Source organism: Geotrypetes seraphini, chromosome 17, assembly GCF_902459505.1.
Source record: "Geotrypetes seraphini chromosome 17, aGeoSer1.1, whole genome shotgun sequence".
Lineage (NCBI taxonomy): Eukaryota > Metazoa > Chordata > Amphibia > Gymnophiona > Dermophiidae > Geotrypetes > Geotrypetes seraphini.
The window spans coordinates 7,357,956-7,376,504 of record NC_047100.1 but is presented as its reverse complement, the minus strand read 5'-3'; the positions used below and the strand labels follow the sequence as shown (position 1 = coordinate 7,376,504).

At 39.7% G+C, this 18,549-nt stretch overlaps 1 protein-coding gene across 2 annotated transcripts in view; it reads left to right on the top strand.

Annotated features, from left to right (window-relative positions):
* The window catches only part of USP19 (ubiquitin specific peptidase 19), a 75,378-nt gene that overhangs the window by 18,324 nt on the left and 38,505 nt on the right, over positions 1-18,549 (top strand). Inside the window, exons 6-13 of one of the 2 annotated variants that reach the window (XM_033926712.1) lie at positions 798-1,167; positions 2,707-2,863; positions 3,076-3,147; positions 5,479-5,594; positions 6,569-6,771; positions 8,475-8,664; positions 8,978-9,111; positions 15,463-15,621. In XM_033926712.1, the coding sequence (XP_033782603.1) occupies positions 798-1,167; positions 2,707-2,863; positions 3,076-3,147; positions 5,479-5,594; positions 6,569-6,771; positions 8,475-8,664; positions 8,978-9,111; positions 15,463-15,621 (1,401 nt within the window). Of the gene's footprint in view, positions 1-797; positions 1,168-2,706; positions 2,864-3,075; positions 3,148-5,478; positions 5,595-6,562; positions 6,772-8,474; positions 8,665-8,977; positions 9,112-15,462; positions 15,622-18,549 lie in introns of both variants that reach the window. The other variant, XM_033926711.1, reaches the window with a different exon arrangement.

Below are 18,549 nucleotides of genomic sequence, written 5' to 3'. Positions count from 1 at the left end.
TTATTTTGTTAGCATTTTAACTCGATCATTCAAACAGCTGGAAGTGAAACTAATAAAACAGTGTAGAATTTTAAAGAAAAATAATATTTCACTTATGTTTGGAGATTTGCTTCAATTATTTTGGCAGGAAAATTATGTGCACACCAGACTTACAAGCTTTTGCAGCTTTGCATCCCACTTACCATGTGGTTTTGAGGCACATCTGTACTTTATGAATCTATTGCTATAAGATACCTTAGTCCGAGTGCCAAATAAAAGAGTTAAAAAATACAGTGAGGCTGATAGTCAAATAATTTGTCTGAGTAACACTGGACAAGTCATGACTTAAAATTGTGACCTGCAGTTCAGTTAGCCTTGGTCCAAATGAGATGTAAGACAACAAAAAAGAGGAACAGAGAGAGGCATTACATTTAAGCAATATTGATGCTATGCAGTGCTATGTGATTGGTTGGAAAAATCTGACCTAAAGTTAACCAGATAAATTATCTTGTAAACTTTAACTGGATATATTTAGTTGGCGAGACTTAACTGTCGAAGTGTTTAAATACATCGAGGACCTGGTTAAAGTTAACTAGATAACTTAATTCACTAAACTTTGATCCTTGGTCACATTCTACACATCACATGATTATTCAAAGATAAATATCCTTAAGAGTTCTTAAATGTGCAAAATCTCCAATTTATAAAGGTTAACTGGATCTTGATAGGGTCTGTTATTTCTTGGAATCTCTTTTGTGCTTGCAAGACCTGTTCTATCCCCAGCTGAAAACAAATGTTTATTTTCCTTTTCTTGAAAGGCTGAAAATACAGTAAAGGAAAAAATAACACTTGAAAACCAGGGCGTCTCGCTCTCTTCTGAGATGTCCATCAACCATCCCATTTCTCTTTCACATTTGAATGAGAAGGACCTTCAGACACTTAGCTCACTGGTAGAGCAAAAGGCCATCTCCTCAGAACAGTGCAAAGCTGAAGCATGTAAGGCAGAGGAAACGGTTACCGAAGGACTGCAAGGCCCATCTTCTGTAGAGAAACATATTGAGGACACAGAGCAGGCCATGGAAATTGCCCCCAAAATTCCTTCTCCGGTCACTTTTCCTAGGCTAAGGGAGGATGAAGAAAAGAGTGATTTGTCGAAGGAGGATCTTTCACTGGAAGATACAGCTGAAGGTAAATAGCTTGCTCTAATGATCATCTTATTGGGAGCTCTTCAGCTATGGCATTAAGTGCAGCTCTTGGTGCTCCCTAGTGCTGCCTAATTCACCGATTCAAATCAGTTCGTTGTCTGAAAAAATTGGACTCTCTGATTCAGCAACCGTCGCCCCTCCATAGCCCCCACTCCCAGTGAGACCTGACTTACTTCCAGGCCTCCTAAAGCAGCAGAGGCAGCGCTTTGAATGGGCTCCTTGTGGCCTGTCCCATTGGGGCCTTTCCTCTGCCATGTCACTGATGATGCAACAGAAGGAAGCCCTGGCGGGGCAGGCCGCAATCAGCTTGTTCACAGGGCTGCCTCTTCAAGTCCGGCCACCACCGCTGCTTTAGAAGGCCCAGAAGTATGTCGAGTCTCATGGTGGAAGAATCAGTGGGATGCTGCTGCCCAGGGGTGATGGGAGAGAGGGATGGAAAACTGCACAGGGGGATGGGAAGGGAGGAAAGATGCTGCACATGGAGGAGTAGAGGAGAGGAAGGGAGAGATGAAATAGAGGTAGAAAGGGGTGAGAGGGAGAAATCCTGCATATGAAGGGAGGGAGACATGCATGGAGAAGAGAGAGGGCGAAATGTTAGACACAGGGTGGAGGGCAGGGAGAGATGGTGCATGGGGAGAGATAAAGAGAAATGTTGCACGTGATGAGGAAGGGAAAGGTACTGCATGGAGGGGAATTGAGAAGTTTGCCCTGGGGCACAAGGTAGAGGGAGAAAGGGAGAGAGGGTAGACAGAGGGAAAGAATCAAAATGTTGGATATGGCAGTGGAAGGAAAAAGAATATTTTCTATTTTGTGATTACAATGTCAGATATAAAATTTGTATCCTGCCAGAGCTGTGTCTTTTTTTTTTTTTTTTTTTTAAACTAGCTCATGCTCGCTGCCTAATAGAGAGGAAAAGCCTTTAGTGCCAGCATGGGATTGGAGAGGGCAAAGTGGGGTGGGTGGAAAGGCTACAAAATAAACCCGCCAGGACATTTGAAAAAAAAAAAAAATGCCCAATTGGGCTGGAAAATCGAATTGAAAAATCGATTCAGTAGGCCAAATTGAATCAAAAAAATTTTTCCTTGAATCAGGCAGCACTAGTGATTCATGCTGAACCTGGCCAAGAAAATGTTCTATAGCGAGGTTCCAGGGCAGCTTTGTATAAACACCTTAGGACATCATGATCCCCAGATGTGCAGAGAAATAACATATCGGGCTGAATTCCAGGATTACTTGAACCTGGCTATTTTTTTTATGATGGATTAGTTGAAATGCTGTTTTAAGGTGAAACTTCTCTGTTTATTTAAAGATACAAGAAACCATAGTCTGTATAGCTGAAAAGTGCCCCCCCTCCCCTCACTCAGATTGTCAGACAGCAGCCTTTAAAACTGCTTAGGGATATGGTAGCCTGTATGCATCATACTTTTGGAATCTGATCTATTTTATTTCTCCTTGGACTAGCAGAAACTTAATTTGCAATGCTCAACCTTGACATCAATTTTTTTTTTCTCTCCCCCCCCAGATCCTGAGCCCATTGTTAGTCTGACGTTTGTGAAAAATGACTTTTATGAAAAAGGGACTGATGCCGTGGTGGTGCATGTGTATGTAAAAGAGATCTGCCAATACATGTCCAAGGTGCTCTTCAGAGAACAGGATTTCACGCTGGTATTCCAGACCAGGTAATAACAACCAGGAGGCTGGGAATGGATGTTGGAGGGCAGTGAGGAAAAAGATGGATGCTGCCGGCGGAACGTTTAGCAATCCACACGCGTGGGAAGAAATGTTTTGAAAGTGCAATTTATGTATGTGCTTTATACATGTCGAAATAATGCTTGCAGTATATGTTCACCTTGTTCAGGCATGTATATAGTGAACTTCTCATTTTTTGCAGTGATTCTAATTTCTTGCGACTTCATCCAGACTGTGGACCAAACACAGTGTTCCGGTATCAAGTGAAACTCAGGTATAAGTTGTATGCTCCTTAACTCCTCGGCTATTTAGCGTGAGTTTTTGCCAGTAAAATCACTTAACATGCTTGGACACTTGCATCTCAAGCCAAATGGTCTGCTGGATTCTTGTCAGGCCCTCTTGTTTTCTGCTGTTCATCTTAGGGCCTCTTCTATTAAACTGCAATAGCAGTTTTTAGCACGGTGAGCCACGCTGGATGGCCCGCGCGGCTCCTGACGCTCATAGAGTTCCTATGAGCGTCGGGAGCAGCGCGACCAATTCAGCGCGGCCCTCTGCGCTAAAAACTGCTAGCGCAGTTTAATAGAAGAAGGAGTTAGTTAAAAGTATATGAAGCTGTTTTGGCTCTGGTGACAAGAAATCTAAATACCATAGGAGCAGTCTCCCGGAAGAAGTGGTGGAGACGGAGAAAGAAGGCGCGAGATAGGCAGGTGGGATCTCTTAGAGTTAGGAAGAGATAATGGTTACTGCAGACGGGCAGACAAGATGGGCCATTTGGCCTCTATCTGCCATCATGTTTCTGTGTTAGAATATTGTCAAATCTGAGTATGCTTGCAGCTGATGAGAGATATGATTTTTTTTTTTTTAATAATTCTTTATTCATTTTCAAATTTGACAAGTACACAAAATAATATAATTCAACAAGTTATTACACAATAGCACTTTGATATCTACTACATAAAAATCTAATGATACATTTAACCCCCCCTACCTCCCAACCTTCATCTATATTTTCAATCAGATTATACACATATTATAGAACATATTATGTAAGATTGTTCCCAACACCCTCCCCCCTTTGGTGTGCCAAAAGAAGAACATTAAGATTTTTTTTAATGATCATCAGCTTATTTCTCCAACACACAGCTTGAAACCTGTAGGCATGCTGCTTATTACTTTTTTGACTCCAAGGCTCCAACCCTCTGTCCTTATCGCCAAACCAAACTATCATTCAAAAGACTTAAATTTGCCCCAGAGACCCTATGTTTTTTTTAACTTCATTAAGTTGCTAGTCTCTAGCTCCCTGATGATGGAGTGTGATGGCCTGCTCATGATGACTGGTCTACTATCTATGCTTCTTGTGGGTTTACTATTACCTGTCTATTCATTAAATGGCATTCCTGCCTTGCCTGTTCATTTTTTTTATTTTGTACCCTGCCTTGACCTGCATGCCTGATAAGACAGTAGAGCAAATTCTGGTAATAAATATGAGGACAAATCAAAAATTTAAAGGCAATCGTTAAATTAACATAACTGGAACAAAATTAGCGGAATGCAACCTACGTACTCGTATATTGCCTGTTGGAAAGTTCATCCAGGCACAGTGCAGCGCTCACCCTTTAGTCGTGTGGCAGCCACGAGGTCAGAAACATGGATGCACAATTGCACCATCAAAGAATAATGTGCTGTAGAGCACTTTTTTGGTCATAGGGAAAATTCACCATCAGATATTGACTCAGTAAGGATATAGTAGCATGAATCAATGAAAGGTTTATGAATGGGTAAAAAGGTTTAAAGCAGGAAGAACAGGTGTAATTGACAAAGGTCGTTCTGGTCACCCATCAACATTGCGCATACAAGAGTACATCAACAGGGCGGATGCTTTGATTAGGGAAGACTGACTGATAACAGTGCCTCGGTTGGCTGCAAATTTGGATATCAGCTATAGGTCTGCATTTGCCATAATGCATGATGACTTGGGATGCCGGAAAGTCTGTGCACAATGAGTTCCCAAACAGCTTACTGATCTGCACAAGCAACAGCGTGTGGAAGTTGCAATCCAGTTCCTGAGACAATATGAAGACGATCTGAATATTCTGGAGAGAATTGTCACTGGTGACAAGGTATGGGTACATCACTGTGACCTGGAGAACAAAAGACAAAGCATGGTGAAGTAAAGGAAGTGGTGCCTCCCTGGCTTCAGAAGCAGCCAAATAACTTCTCTGTAGGAATGCAGAAGCTAATTGAACAATGCAACAAATGCGTTGTCTTGCATGGGAACTATGTGGAAAAGTGATATGTTCAATTGCTCACAGTTACATTTAATGGCTTTAATAGACATATTTTGCCTTTACTTTTTGATTTACCCTCATATAAACAAAGTTAGCAAAATGAGACCTGTACTCCTTATGTTAGAAGGTTAAACTAAAAACAGACATTTAATGTGACAAAAGTAGAGGATTTTTGAATATCAAATAGAGTAGCTTTTTCTTATGTTAATTTCATTAGATTTTGTATCCCGTGGAGTACTAGCAAATACAGTATTGCCATCTGTGTCTCTTTTTAAACTGGCTTAGGAACTGATCCATATCTTTGTGGTTGCCTGCAGGAATCTTATTGAGCCGGACCGGTGCTCATACAGTTTCACAGGATCTCGTATCGACATCCTCTTGAAAAAGCGACAGAACCAGCGATGGGGAGTCTTGGAAGCTCCAGCCACACGAGGTCTGCACACTGGCTTCTCCCCCTCTTAATACCAGCCTAGATTTAGCCTATGGATGACGGACCCCTTATGCCTCGCCTCTGTATCATGCTCTCCTATATTTTTTGATGATCTTGCATTGTACCTGTATTCGCTGTTTGCCCAGCTCTTCTTTGTTGTAAACCGCCTCGAACTACCACGGCTTTGGCGGTATATAAGAATAAAATTATTATTATTAACCTTTCCTCGGCACAAAGCATTCTGTATGTGTTGGGATATCTTTTCATGTGCTGGGAAGTTTGACTGCCTCTGAGAGAATAGTGCTAAGGATTCTCAGCAGTGTGAAGTGAGGGGAAAACTACAGCATGTTTTAGCTAAGTGATGGGACTGGGTGGAAAAGTTCACACTTAGCCAGAATACTTATGGAACACACTTACTTTTGAAAACATTGCTGTCCTTCCAGAGAGTGGAGATCACAGTGCTGATGCCTTACGAGAGGCATAGAGGGATATGGGTGCCTAAAATTACGCCAGGTGTACACCTGGCTGGGCCTCCGTGTGTGCGGATCGCCGGACTTGATGGACCGAAGGTCTGATCCAGAGATGGCAGTTCTTATGTTCTTATATGATTTTAGTTCATTGGAGGGGAAGGTAGCTGGGGGTTTACACTGGTAATTAATTTGTATTATGCGCTCTTTTATTCATGCTTAATCCATTTGGATCTGCTTGCCAGAGCACGCAAAAAAACAAAATATAATAAATGATGATAAAAGATCCAGGGCTTAACTTTACTAGCATTATTCAAACTATCGGCCCTTGTATAAATTTACTGTAATGAATTGATTTCATAATAAGGCAGAAAAGGAAATTGTCAGTTTCCATAGTGGCAAGGAATATTTCCTGCCCTTGAGGAAACTGGATGATGCAGCTTTGATTTGTCATACATAAACAATTTGCTGCTAACCACAAGCCCACCTTTCCCCCTTTTTAAGGTGCAGTGGGTGGTGCGAAGGTTGCCTTGCCTGCTGGGCCTACCCCTTTGGATAAAACCCAGCCTGGGAGTAACCAGCATCCCCTGTCCACTAAGGAAGAGGCAAGAGCAGGGGAGAAAGAGAAACCTCGAGCTGAGGATAGTCTGGACGAGGTGACATCCAGAACAACTGAACACATCTCAGTAAAACCGGAGCCACTTGTACCTTTGGTGAGTATGTCCTCCTTTGGATACATGTGCATATGACATACAAACACATGGAGGGGGAAACCCTCGTGTACAAATGAGAGAGAAATTGGAAGCTGTGAGCAAAGGTAAACCTTAGAGGTTTGTTTGGATTCTGACTTGGGCCTAGAACGAAATCGGGAGGGTGTTTTTTCCCATTTGGTGTATGGGGAAGATGTTTCTTATGTTGGCCCAAAATTCACATTGATTTCTTTATTAATCTTGATACATTCCTAACCAGCCTGGTTCATCCATGTGAGTTATGCTTCCCTGTCAGCAGATGGAGGCAGATTATATGGGACAGACAACAGCACATTGATCTTGAATGCTCATGCAGCTATCATACTTCCAGTATTCTCTGTGTCCAATAGATGGTGGTTTGTATGCTGAGGAAAGCCACAAAAACAAGCAGGAAAATGGAGGAGGTGATCTGGATGAGTCAAGTTTTTTTTTAATTTAAATGGTCATAAAGATAATAATGAAGGTCCAAAGCAAGTTTCAAACTGTCCTTATCAACAGTCCATATCAATGTTACAGTCCATATCAATGTTGGGTAATGAAAAGGAGTTTAAAGAACCTAAAAAAGCCTAAAAGCCACAATATGGTCCAAAAGCAAATTCCAGAGTATCTTTCCAACTAAGGGGATCAATTGGAAATTCCAGAATATCCTTCCAGCAGGCGATACAGCTGGAACTTATGCCAATATCGAGTGGAGCTGGTAGAGGAAGTCAAAGGACCCAACACAGTCTGTGTTTCAGCTAAACCAGCCTTCCTCAGGGGTCCTAGATATAAACCCACTTACAATGATGAAATCAAAAGAGAAACCAATACAAAACTTGGTTTTAAAGTATGCAGTCCTCGCAAGGATTTGCCTATGAAAGGCGCCACAAGAGAAATCCCCTGTAAATTCATGATAAAACTGAAATTATCTTGTAGAGCGGGTATGTGGAAAGGGAGCCCCAGGGTGACGGTCCCTTTTGGGATACTCTCCCTGCAGAGGGATTAACAGACCAGGGATTTCCACTTAGTTAAATTTAGGGGATCTCCTTTGTTTATGACAGTGCTTCTCCAATAAATTCTGATCTCTCTCCCCCCAAAAAATGTTAATAAGAGCCACTTACTGTTGTAGAGCTACTGCTTGTGACAGTGTTGATAGAAAGGCTTCCTTGTTGATTATGCCCCTGCTTAGCCTCCAGACCTCCCCCAGCTGTGATATTGACAAAAAGGCCCCTTCAACTGCCCAAGAAGAGTTCCTGCATGAAAGGTAAAAATGGAGGGTGTCTGCATAAAAATTGTTTGGGAGGAGAGGGTAAGTGTTGTTGGAGGGGGCCAAGAGAAAAAAAATTATGTCAAAAGTGCTCTCTATGTGGGGTGCCCTTTAGGGAGAGGAAAAAAATAATGCTTCCTTTGTGAGGTATCCCAAAGGAAAGAAAAGAGAGAGGCTCCATCTGCTGGTAGGAGAGCATAACCAGAGTATCTGGTCTGGTCTCAAGGAATTAAAATTGCCAGGTAAGCTATCTCTTTTTGCTGGTTGGATATTGAAGATGTTAGGGTGGCTTTTAGTAGCCGAGGTCTCGTGTTGGTTGAGAGCACTGGCAGCTACTATAGCCCTCCATATAGAGCTACTTGTAATGACTTGAAAAGTCCTGTAGAGATTTTGCTGACCGTGGTTTATCTTTTATATTCAGCCTAAGCCAACATGCATGGTACCTCCCATGACTCATAGCCTAGTAAACAGTGAGAATCTGGAGGAGGAAGAGGAGAAGAAAGTCTGTGTTCCGGGCTTTACTGGGCTGGTTAATCTGGGCAACACCTGCTTCATGAACAGTGTCATCCAGTCCTTGTCAAACACACGGGAACTTCGGGACTATTTTCATGGTAAATGAGTTGATTTTTCTCTAGTATTTAGGGGTGTTTGGATGTGGTTTTTTTCACTAGCTCAAAAATCTTCATAATTAAAAAAACCCAAACTGTAAATTATTTGGGCTGAGATAATTGGTTACAGCTAAAATATTTGCAGATTTAAACTTTTGGAATTCCTCAGGAGAGACTGTAGACATAAGTGATACTTGCATCGTAACTATACCAAGTATCCTTTGACCCAGCCATTCCTTTGCCTTTCTTTTAATATTTTAATTTTGCTTTGCTGAAATTCCTCATTCTAACCACTCATCTTTTGCTGTTGCCGCAGATCGTTCCTTTGAAGTAGAAATAAACTATAGCAACCCTCTGGGAACTGGTGGACGTCTAGCCATAGGATTTGCTGTGCTGCTCCGCGCGCTCTGGAAAGGAACACATCATGCTTTCCAGCCATCTAAGCTGAAGGTAAAGTAGACTGACACAATAAACTTCACAACAGGATCCCACCTGGTCAGTAGAAAATATAAGGAGTAATAATACATAAATGTATTTGTGATGGTAAAAGGCGAGAAACTTTGACAATGTAAATATATTTACAAAGTAGATCCTGTATGTGCTTCTGTGCATTGGGTAGCTTGGTACAAGGGGTTTCTCTACTCTAGTGCACTTTTGTGTGTAAATACAATTTAGCCTGAGAACGTGATCCTGAAAATAGGCAGTTTTAGCACAGTAAGCGTTAATGAAGCAGCTTGGAGACCACCTGCTTTGAGGTTGTTGAAATTGGCGTCTGTATCATTCAGCACATAAACTGAACCCATTCTGTTGTTCTAAGGGATGCGCTCTGTGTGCGTAGAATAAATGAATTCAGCAAACTTAAATACCATGTTAACAAAAAATTTATCAGTTGATGACTGCAGATAGGCTCAAATGATAGGAGTTGTAACTGGAGCTTTGTGCAGATTATGGTAGCCATTGATCATAATTTCATTAGTTTGTCTTTGCTTTATCATCCGCTCTCATTTTGTAGGTTCGGCTTCACAGATGACATTTGTAATGTCTGTTGTAAACCATACTTAGACTTTCTGCTTCTCCATAACTTCTAAATTTCCTTAAGAAATATCAGGGAAATATACTGAGAAAAACCAAGGTCAGAAAAAGCTTGCTATATAATCGAAACAACTGACCCTAAGAGTATTCTGTCTGAAGAGGGTGATCAAAAACCTTCTGTAAAAGCTCAGAGATATGGAACTCTGGAGGGAAGGCTGAAAAACCTCCCTGTGTAAAGAGTTCACCTTCCAGTCATTGCTACTATATACGTTTTTTTATTATGCTCATAGACAGGATTTTTTCATAAAATTTGAAGAACTTTGCACAATTTCAAAATATGATGGTAGTTTTCCTTTCTTATGTCAATCATGCAAAAAGTCACTGCTTAAATGGATTTAGAAATATGTTCACTTAGCTTGCAAGAACAAGGTTAATGGGGTCTCCATAACTTCTAGCAGTCTGTAGTTGAGATTTCTGGCATGGGGGATCTTTTTTTTTCATCTTTATTCCTTTTTATTTCTTTCAACAAGTGTACAATATTATTACAAGTAATTCACATCACTCACTTGACATTCTTAAGCAATATTATTACACATGTTTTAATTCCCTCCACCCACCTCCCATCCCCTCCCCTATCAACAAAATATTTTATCCAAACATATACATATTTAGACTCTCCCTCCCCCCCCCATTTTTACAAATTATCCCCTAAAGGAAAAAGAATAACCCTTAATCATTACAATATTCAATTAATGGCCTCCACACCTCCTTAAACCTTTTAAAATATCCCCTCTGTACTGCAAGAAATCTTTCCATCTTATATAAATGACAAACTGAGTTCCACCAAAAACTACAATTCAATCTAGAACAGTCTTTCCAATTAGTCGTTATTTGTTGAATTCCCACTCCAGTAAGAATCATCAATAATTTGTTGTTTGCTGCAGATATCTGACTTTTGGCCCTCATACACATTCCAAAAATCACTGTGTCGTAGGATAATACTACATGATTTTCCATCAATATATTAACTTGATCCCATATTGATATCCAAAATGCCTGAATACATGGACAATAAAATAAAAGATGGTCTAAAGTTCCAATTTCAATTTTACAATACCAGCATCTATTAGACTTAGAGCAATCTAATTTTTGTAATCTAGTAGGGGTCCAGAATGCTCTATGCAACAAAAAGAACCATGTTTGCCTAATAGATACCGACATCGTACCTTTAATTCTCCAAGACCAAATACGTGGCCATTGAGATGCATTAATTTGATGCTTAATCTCAATGCTCCAAATATCCCTTAATCCATTTTTTGGTTTCTTATTCAAATAATTAGATATAATTTTATACCACTTTGCGGCCTGGTGTCCCAGAAAATCTGCCTGGAAACATAAGAATTCTAAGCTGTAATTATCATTTAAAGATTTCCATTCAGGGGACCCCACCTGAATAGCCTGCTTCAATTGCAACCACTTATAACTTTGTTTTTTATTCAGACCATATTTATGTTGCAATTGTGAAAAATCAAGCAGCTTACCATTATCAATTACTTCCGTTAAGGATCTTATACCTGCTTTAATCCAATCCTTCCAGACAACCTTAAACCCGCCTATTTGTATCTTGGAGTTTACCCAAATAGTCTGCTGTTTCGATTTTAAAATAGAATCACTAGTTAATTTATCTACAAATCATAATGTTTTCCAAGCATCCATTAATACTTTATTGTCTTTACGTATTCTAGGCACTTTTATACCAAGCAGAAGATCAAGCCTAAGTGGAAAAATAAGTGATCTCTCCACCCTTAACCACTCTGGTAGTTGTTCCAAAAGCTCTGGGAGGACCCAATACATACCTTGGCGCATGATATAGGCCTGATGATACCTATAAAAATTGGGAAAATTTACCCCACCCTCCTCAATTGGTCTTTGCAAAGACACTAGAGCCACTCTTGCAATTTTACCCAGCCAAATAAATTTAACCAGAATACTATTTAATTTTTTATAAAAAGACCCCTGAAAAAACACTGGTATCATTCCCAATTGATAGCAAACTACAGGCAAAATCATCATTTTAACAGTTTGAACTCTTCCCCACCATGACAAATGTAAAGGATTCCATTGCTCACATAACTCTGTTACTTTTTGTAATAAAAATTTTTCGTTTATTCTCATTGTCTCTTCGAGTGTTTTATTCAACCAAATACCTAAGTATTTTATACCATCCTCTTTCCAAATAAAAGGGAAAGAATCAAGTATACCTTTTGTACAATGCACATTTAAAGGTAAAATTTCTGATTTAGTCCAATTTATTTTGTATCCTGAGAATTTTCCAAATGTATCTATTATCTCCAGTAGACATGGAATTGTTGTTTCCGGATTCCTCAAATGAAGCAATATATCATCTGCATAAGCAGATACTTTATATTCCACTCCAGCACATGGAATACCCTCTATGTCCTTTGCCTGTTGAATAGCTAACAACAAGGGTTCAAGAACTATATCAAAGAGCAAAGGAGATAATGGACAACCCTGTCTAACTCCCCTCTGCAATTTAAAAGCATCTGAAAAATTATTATTTATGTATAAACGAGCAGTTGGGGAGCTATACAGTGCTTGAATCATTTGTATAAATCCAGATCCAATACCAAACCATTCCATAGCTTGATACATGAAATTCCATTCTACACGATCAAAAGCCTTCTCAGCATCTAGTGATACTGAAAAAGCCGGATCATTAATTTGTCTTGTTAAATAATACATCTGAAATGCCAGTCTAGTATTATTTGAAGAGTGTCTTTGAGCAACAAATCCAGTTTGATTTATTCCTATTATATGCGGAAGAGCTTTAGCCAATCTTAATGCTAAAATCTTAGCTAATATTTTACCATCTACATTTATTAAAGATATAGACCTATAAATCAAAAGAAGGATCAACCATTTCAATCAAGCAATCTTCACAGTCCCAAGAACTTTCATTAAGTTCCATTACATTTCCAACTTATTTCAGTCTATTCTCCATTCTTCTCGACTGTAATACTTGTTCATCTTCATCCTGCTACTTCAGTCTCATTTAGATGTGAATCAACAACCAAATTAAGGATCAAGCCTTTTCACTTAAGCGATCCTCATAATCCCATCACTTCACATCAATTTTCAGTATATCTTGTATTATCCTATATTCTGATTGTCAATATGTCTGTAATGCATCAATTATGCATCACCCTCTTGTTATCTCAGTCAATCTCAGGATATGATTTATAAATTGAATAAAGATCAATCTATATCCTTTAAACAATTCTCCCACTCTCTCTATTGCACTCCAAGATTCCTTACGATTCCATCTTCTTGCAGATTACTATTCCATCCATCTCAAATGAAGTACTTAAGCATCATCAGCCTTTTATATCAGTCATTCTCAGATGCAAATTATAAATTTAAGTAAGGATCAAGTCTTATCCAACAATCCATCTTTACAGTCAGAACACTTTACACCAAGATTTACTATATTTCCATCCTATTATATTTTAAGATTCCACACTTCTCCAATGTAGCATTTTTGTATCCTCAGTTTGTTATCTCAGTCTCGCTCAGATGTAAATTATAAATTCACTTTTAGGAATCCATCCAAATCTTATAAATGATCCTTATATTCTCTTCTCTTCATATAAGTTCCACCACATTTTCTTCTTTTCACATCTTCTTTTCTTTCATTCTTATTTTCTCCTTAAAGTTCCTCTTTCCTCTTTATCACTTAGATATCCATCACATATCATATATTTTCCCATATTAATGACAATCCAACCTTACATTACAGTAAGCCTTCCACCTATCCACTCTTCTGATCCTGCTTGAAATATTGATCCTTTTTCAACCATAACTGCAATCATTTTTCTTAAAAATATTTTCTCCTAAGATCTACAAAGTCAGCATCTATGAGTCAAACATGGATGTTTTTATTACATAGAGTGTTATGGACCCCTACGCGCTTGCAAAAGATAGATAATACTAGATCCAATAGATGCTGGCATTGTAAAATAGAAATAGGGACGTTAGATCACTTAATTTTTTTTTGTCCCTGTGTAAATGCCTTTTGGAATATGATTTGGCCCCAAATTAATAAATTATTAGAAAATCATGTAGGACTCTCATATGATACCATACTCTTTGGCACTGCAATGAGAACTCAGAGTCCGATCTCAGCAAATAATAACAAGCTACTATTAATATTGACAGGAGTCGCCATGCAACAAATCACTCAAAATTGGAAAGACTATACCAAATTAAATTATACGTTCTGGTGGAACTCTGTCTGTTATATCTACAAAATGGAAAAAGTACTAGCATTACAACATGGGAATCTTCATAATTTCAAGAAAATTTGGCAACCATTGACTAATTATTCTAATGATTAGACTTCTTAGCACAATTGCAGTACTTATATAGGAATGGGGTGGGATATGTATAATATGGAATTACTATCTGTAAAAATGGGAAGGGATTTATAATTTCTGTTTATATTAATGATAGTTACAATGATATATAATAATTAATTATATTACTTGTGAATCAATTATTGTAAAAATGAAAATTAATAAATAAAAATTTTAAAAAAATATATATATTTTCTCCTTTTCTACTTTTTTTTTGTTTGTTTTTTCTTCTTTTACAAATATCTTCAAACTTTCACCACAAAAATATAATCCAAAAATCAAACTCAGTACATATTAATTACAGTATCCATTTACTTTCATGAATCCATAGGCAAATCATATTGATCTAGAAATTCCTTTAATTTGACTACTTCTTCAAAATTATAAGTTTTATTCTCATAAGTTACCCTCATAATAGCAGGGTATATTAATCCAAATCTTGCCCCCAATGCTCTAAGTTTAGGTCTTAAATCCAAAAGCTGTTTTCTTCTGTATGCCGTAGCTTTTGCAAAGTCAGGCACTATAAAGATCTTAGAGTCCTGACATTTAAGATCCTTATTTGCTTTAGCCAGCTTTATAATCTCTACCACCTGCTGATGTCTTAGCAGCTTAAAAATTAGTGGACGGGCACCTTTCTGGCTATTTGATCTTTTCATCGGTATCCTATGTGCTCTTTCTACCTCTAAAGGAAAAGAGCTTTTAAACGGTAAAATCTTTGGGATAAAATTAGTCACAAATTGAATAGGATCATTTTGTTCAATCCCCTCAGGTATCCCAATCAGACGCAGATTATTTCTTCGTTCACGGTTTGACAAATCTTCAAAGTCCTTTTTTAACGCCTCTATTTCCCTATGATCTTTTTTACACACCAGCGCTTCTGCCTCAGATTTTTCGGCGCGCTTTTCTAACTGTTCAATTTTGAAGTCAACTGCCTGCATTCTATTTGTCAAACTCTCTATTTCCTCCTTCACTTCTTTTATATTTTTAGCGTTATCGCTTACTATTTCTTTGATCTTCTGTAGCTCGTTCATCAAATCCCGCTTTTCAATTTCATCTAGAGGTAACGGGATCGCTGTCGGGGATACCGAATCCATTTTTGTTCTTTTTTTACTTCCCGTTCCTGAATTCGTCGGAGTACTTTTACTGGGTTTACCCGAAGCCATTTCTTATTTAAACTCTCTCCTTTCACTCGCTATTCATTAATTTTAACTGCTGAAATCTCAATAAAATTTGCCTGTCACAACGGAGCTAATCCTCTACCCAGCCATTTTCATGCGCTGCGAAGCCACGCCCCCTGGCATGGGGGATCTAACCAGCTCTCATTTTCTCTCCTTAGGCAATTGTGGCCAGCAAAGCAAGCCAGTTCACTGGCTACGCCCAGCACGATGCCCAGGAGTTTATGGCTTTTCTGCTAGATGGCCTTCATGAGGATCTGAACAGAATCCAGATTAAGCCATATACAGAGACCGTAGACTCTGATGGGAGGCTGGATGAGGTGAGAGAATCAAACAGCATCAGCAGGAATATCTGTATTTGATTTTATTTTAATCGTCTCTTTTTACTTGGGTACATATACTGGACCTGGTGCCATTCCAAAAATTCCACTGAAACTTTCTTATCTGTGGGAGAGAATAAATGCATGACTTCTAGGCCTATTCTGCATAATTCTTCAACAATGCAATCTTTGTTTAAGATAAGGAGAAAACAGGAGGCAGATAAAGGCAGCATGGCATGGCAACAGTTCTAGCCATTATTTATCAAGGCTACTAAAAGGCTAAAATGCCGCACTCCCCCCCCCAAAAAAAAAAACAAAACAAAACAAAAAACCAACCCTGAACACTCCAGTTACTATAGGCAAGGCAACTATTCAGCCAGGTCATTAGGCCAGCTGCTTTTTGTGGTGGAGGAGAGGAGGTGTTGGATTAAATTTGGAACATTAGGGCTGATATTCAGACTGTGAGAGTTTGCCCGATTGACTCCACAGTCAGTGCTGAGCCTAGATATTCAATGCTGAGCCATTTCTGGTGACTAAATCGATATTCAACAGTGGCTGGTTAAGTTTATAGCTGCCAACGGGTCAGACCAATGGTCCATCAAGCCCAGTAGCCCTTTCTCATGGTGGCCAATCCAGGTCCCTAGTACCTGGCCAAAACCCAAGGAATAGCAACATTCTATGCTACTGATCCAGGGCAAGCAGTGGCTTCCCCCATGTCTTTCTCAATAACAGACTATAGACTTTTCCTCCAGGAACTTGTCCAAACCTTTTTTTAAAACCAGTTACATTAACTGCTTTTACCATATCCTTTGGTAATGCGTCCCAGAGCTTAACTATTCTCTGAGTGAAAAAATATTTCCTTTTATTGGTTTTAAAAGTATTTCCCTGTAACTTCATTGAGTGTCCCCTAGTCCTTGTCATTTTTGACGGAGCGAACAATCGATCCACTTGTACCCGTTCTACTCCACTCAGGATTTTGTCGACTTCAATCCTATCTCCCCTCAGCCGTCTCTTTTCCAAGCTGAAGAGCCCTAACTGTTTTAGTCTTTCCTCATACGAGAGGAGTTCCAGCCCCTTGACCATCTTGGTCGTTCTTCTTTGAACCTTTTCTAGCGCCACTATATCTTTCTTGAGATAAGGAGACCAGAATTTTTTGGCCGCCGCCACACATTGGACAGAAGGTTTCATCATATTGTCTGACAACACCCAGATCCTTTTCTTGAGCGCTAACCCCCCCAAGGTGGACCCTAACATCCAGTAACTGTGATTCGGGTTATTCTTCCCAATGTGCATCACTTTGCATTTGTTCATATTAAATTTCATCTGCCATTTGTTCTTCCAATTTCCTAAGGTCTGCCTGCAATTTTTCACAATCCGCATGCGTTTTAACAACTGAACCGTTTAGTGTCACCTCACTCGTCGTTCCAATTTCCAGATCATTGACTGCCACAGTTGGAAGTTCATAGGTAGGAGAGAATATCTTTTTCTGTTGCCCCCCACACATCTACTGATGATGTGACACCCCCCACCCCCAACTGTTCTGTGTATTATTTTAGCTGCTATGTGTTTCTATATTTTTCCAATACAAGGAAGATTCCCAGAACATAATACAAAACTGTGTCATCCTTGGCTTCCTAGTCTTATTTTTCAGAGTAACAGTAGGGCTCCCTGCAGAGCTTTCCTAGGAACGTTCTTAGTATCCTATTTACTTTTGTAGGAAATCAGTGGAATTTGAGGAGTTGTACTATTTTGTTGGTATGTTTTTTGCCAACAGATGGCTGTAGATATGCAAGAAAAACAAGCAATAGAGCCTTAAGTCTCCGTCTCATGCTGTGATGGCTTTTCACCACAGTCGGAACCTCCTGCAGTTCTGGTCTGTGATTTACTGAGAGGAACAGTTCATATTAGCATTTGTGGGCAGATAAGAGGCTTGATTTGCCAATATCAGGACTAATAGGGTCAGTGAAGGGAGCTGTAGGACAATTTTTCTTGTGGGGGAGACAAAAGCTTCTTTTATTTTGTCCTTTATCAGCTCTGGGGAGACAAGTGCAAATGCCGCCTTTCTTTAGTCTTTGGATTAGAAGCCAGTGGCTGAGCCACCTCTTTTGTCTCACCTGAAACTAAGGAGCCAGAAAGGAGAGAAAGAGATGTATTCTGAGGTGTACCACAACTCTTTTAGAATCTGATTTTACTAAAGTTACCCCATCCCTTGTCCAAAGAGAAAAGAGCGCTTAATAAACCAGTTCCATAATGCAACCCTGCAGGCTGCTGGAAAAACATGCAACCAGCAACAATTCCCCCCTCCCTCTCCCGGTCTCTTTCTCTTTCTTTTTCTCTCTCTCAGCCTGTTCCTACTCACTAGTTTCCCTCCTCCCTTAAGTCATTATTCATCCCAGCCTTAGTAGTTCTCGCTATCCAGCGAGTAAGCTAGTCAACCATCTTTTCCCCATATCTGTTCACTAGTCCTCGCCCATCCAGCCAACAAGCAAGTCTGTCGCTTATCCCACCCCCCTCAGCCCTACTAGCTCTCGCTACCCAGCAAAACAGCTGCCATTTCACCCCTCCCCCACCCCCACAGCATTACTAACCCCTTCCACTCAGCAAGCCAATCTATAACCCTTGCTAGCCAATCTGCTTCCTGCGTCCTCCCACTTCCCCTTTCAAGTCAAATACTCTGCTGTCTGACCCACTAGAGCAATCGCATCTTCTTCCACGGATTGTACAGTTCTATATGGGTCTGAGCTGCGCAATGCAGGAAATCTCTCCTTGGTTTCTGGTTGTCAAGTCATGTGAGGCAAGCATGAAAGATCCTGCTCCATGCAGAGCTGTGGATGCAGGGAAGGGGAAGCCTCTGCTCTAGTAGGGCGATAGCAGCCACATACCCAAAAGGAAGATTGAGGGGACAAAAATTCCAAACATCAGAGAGAG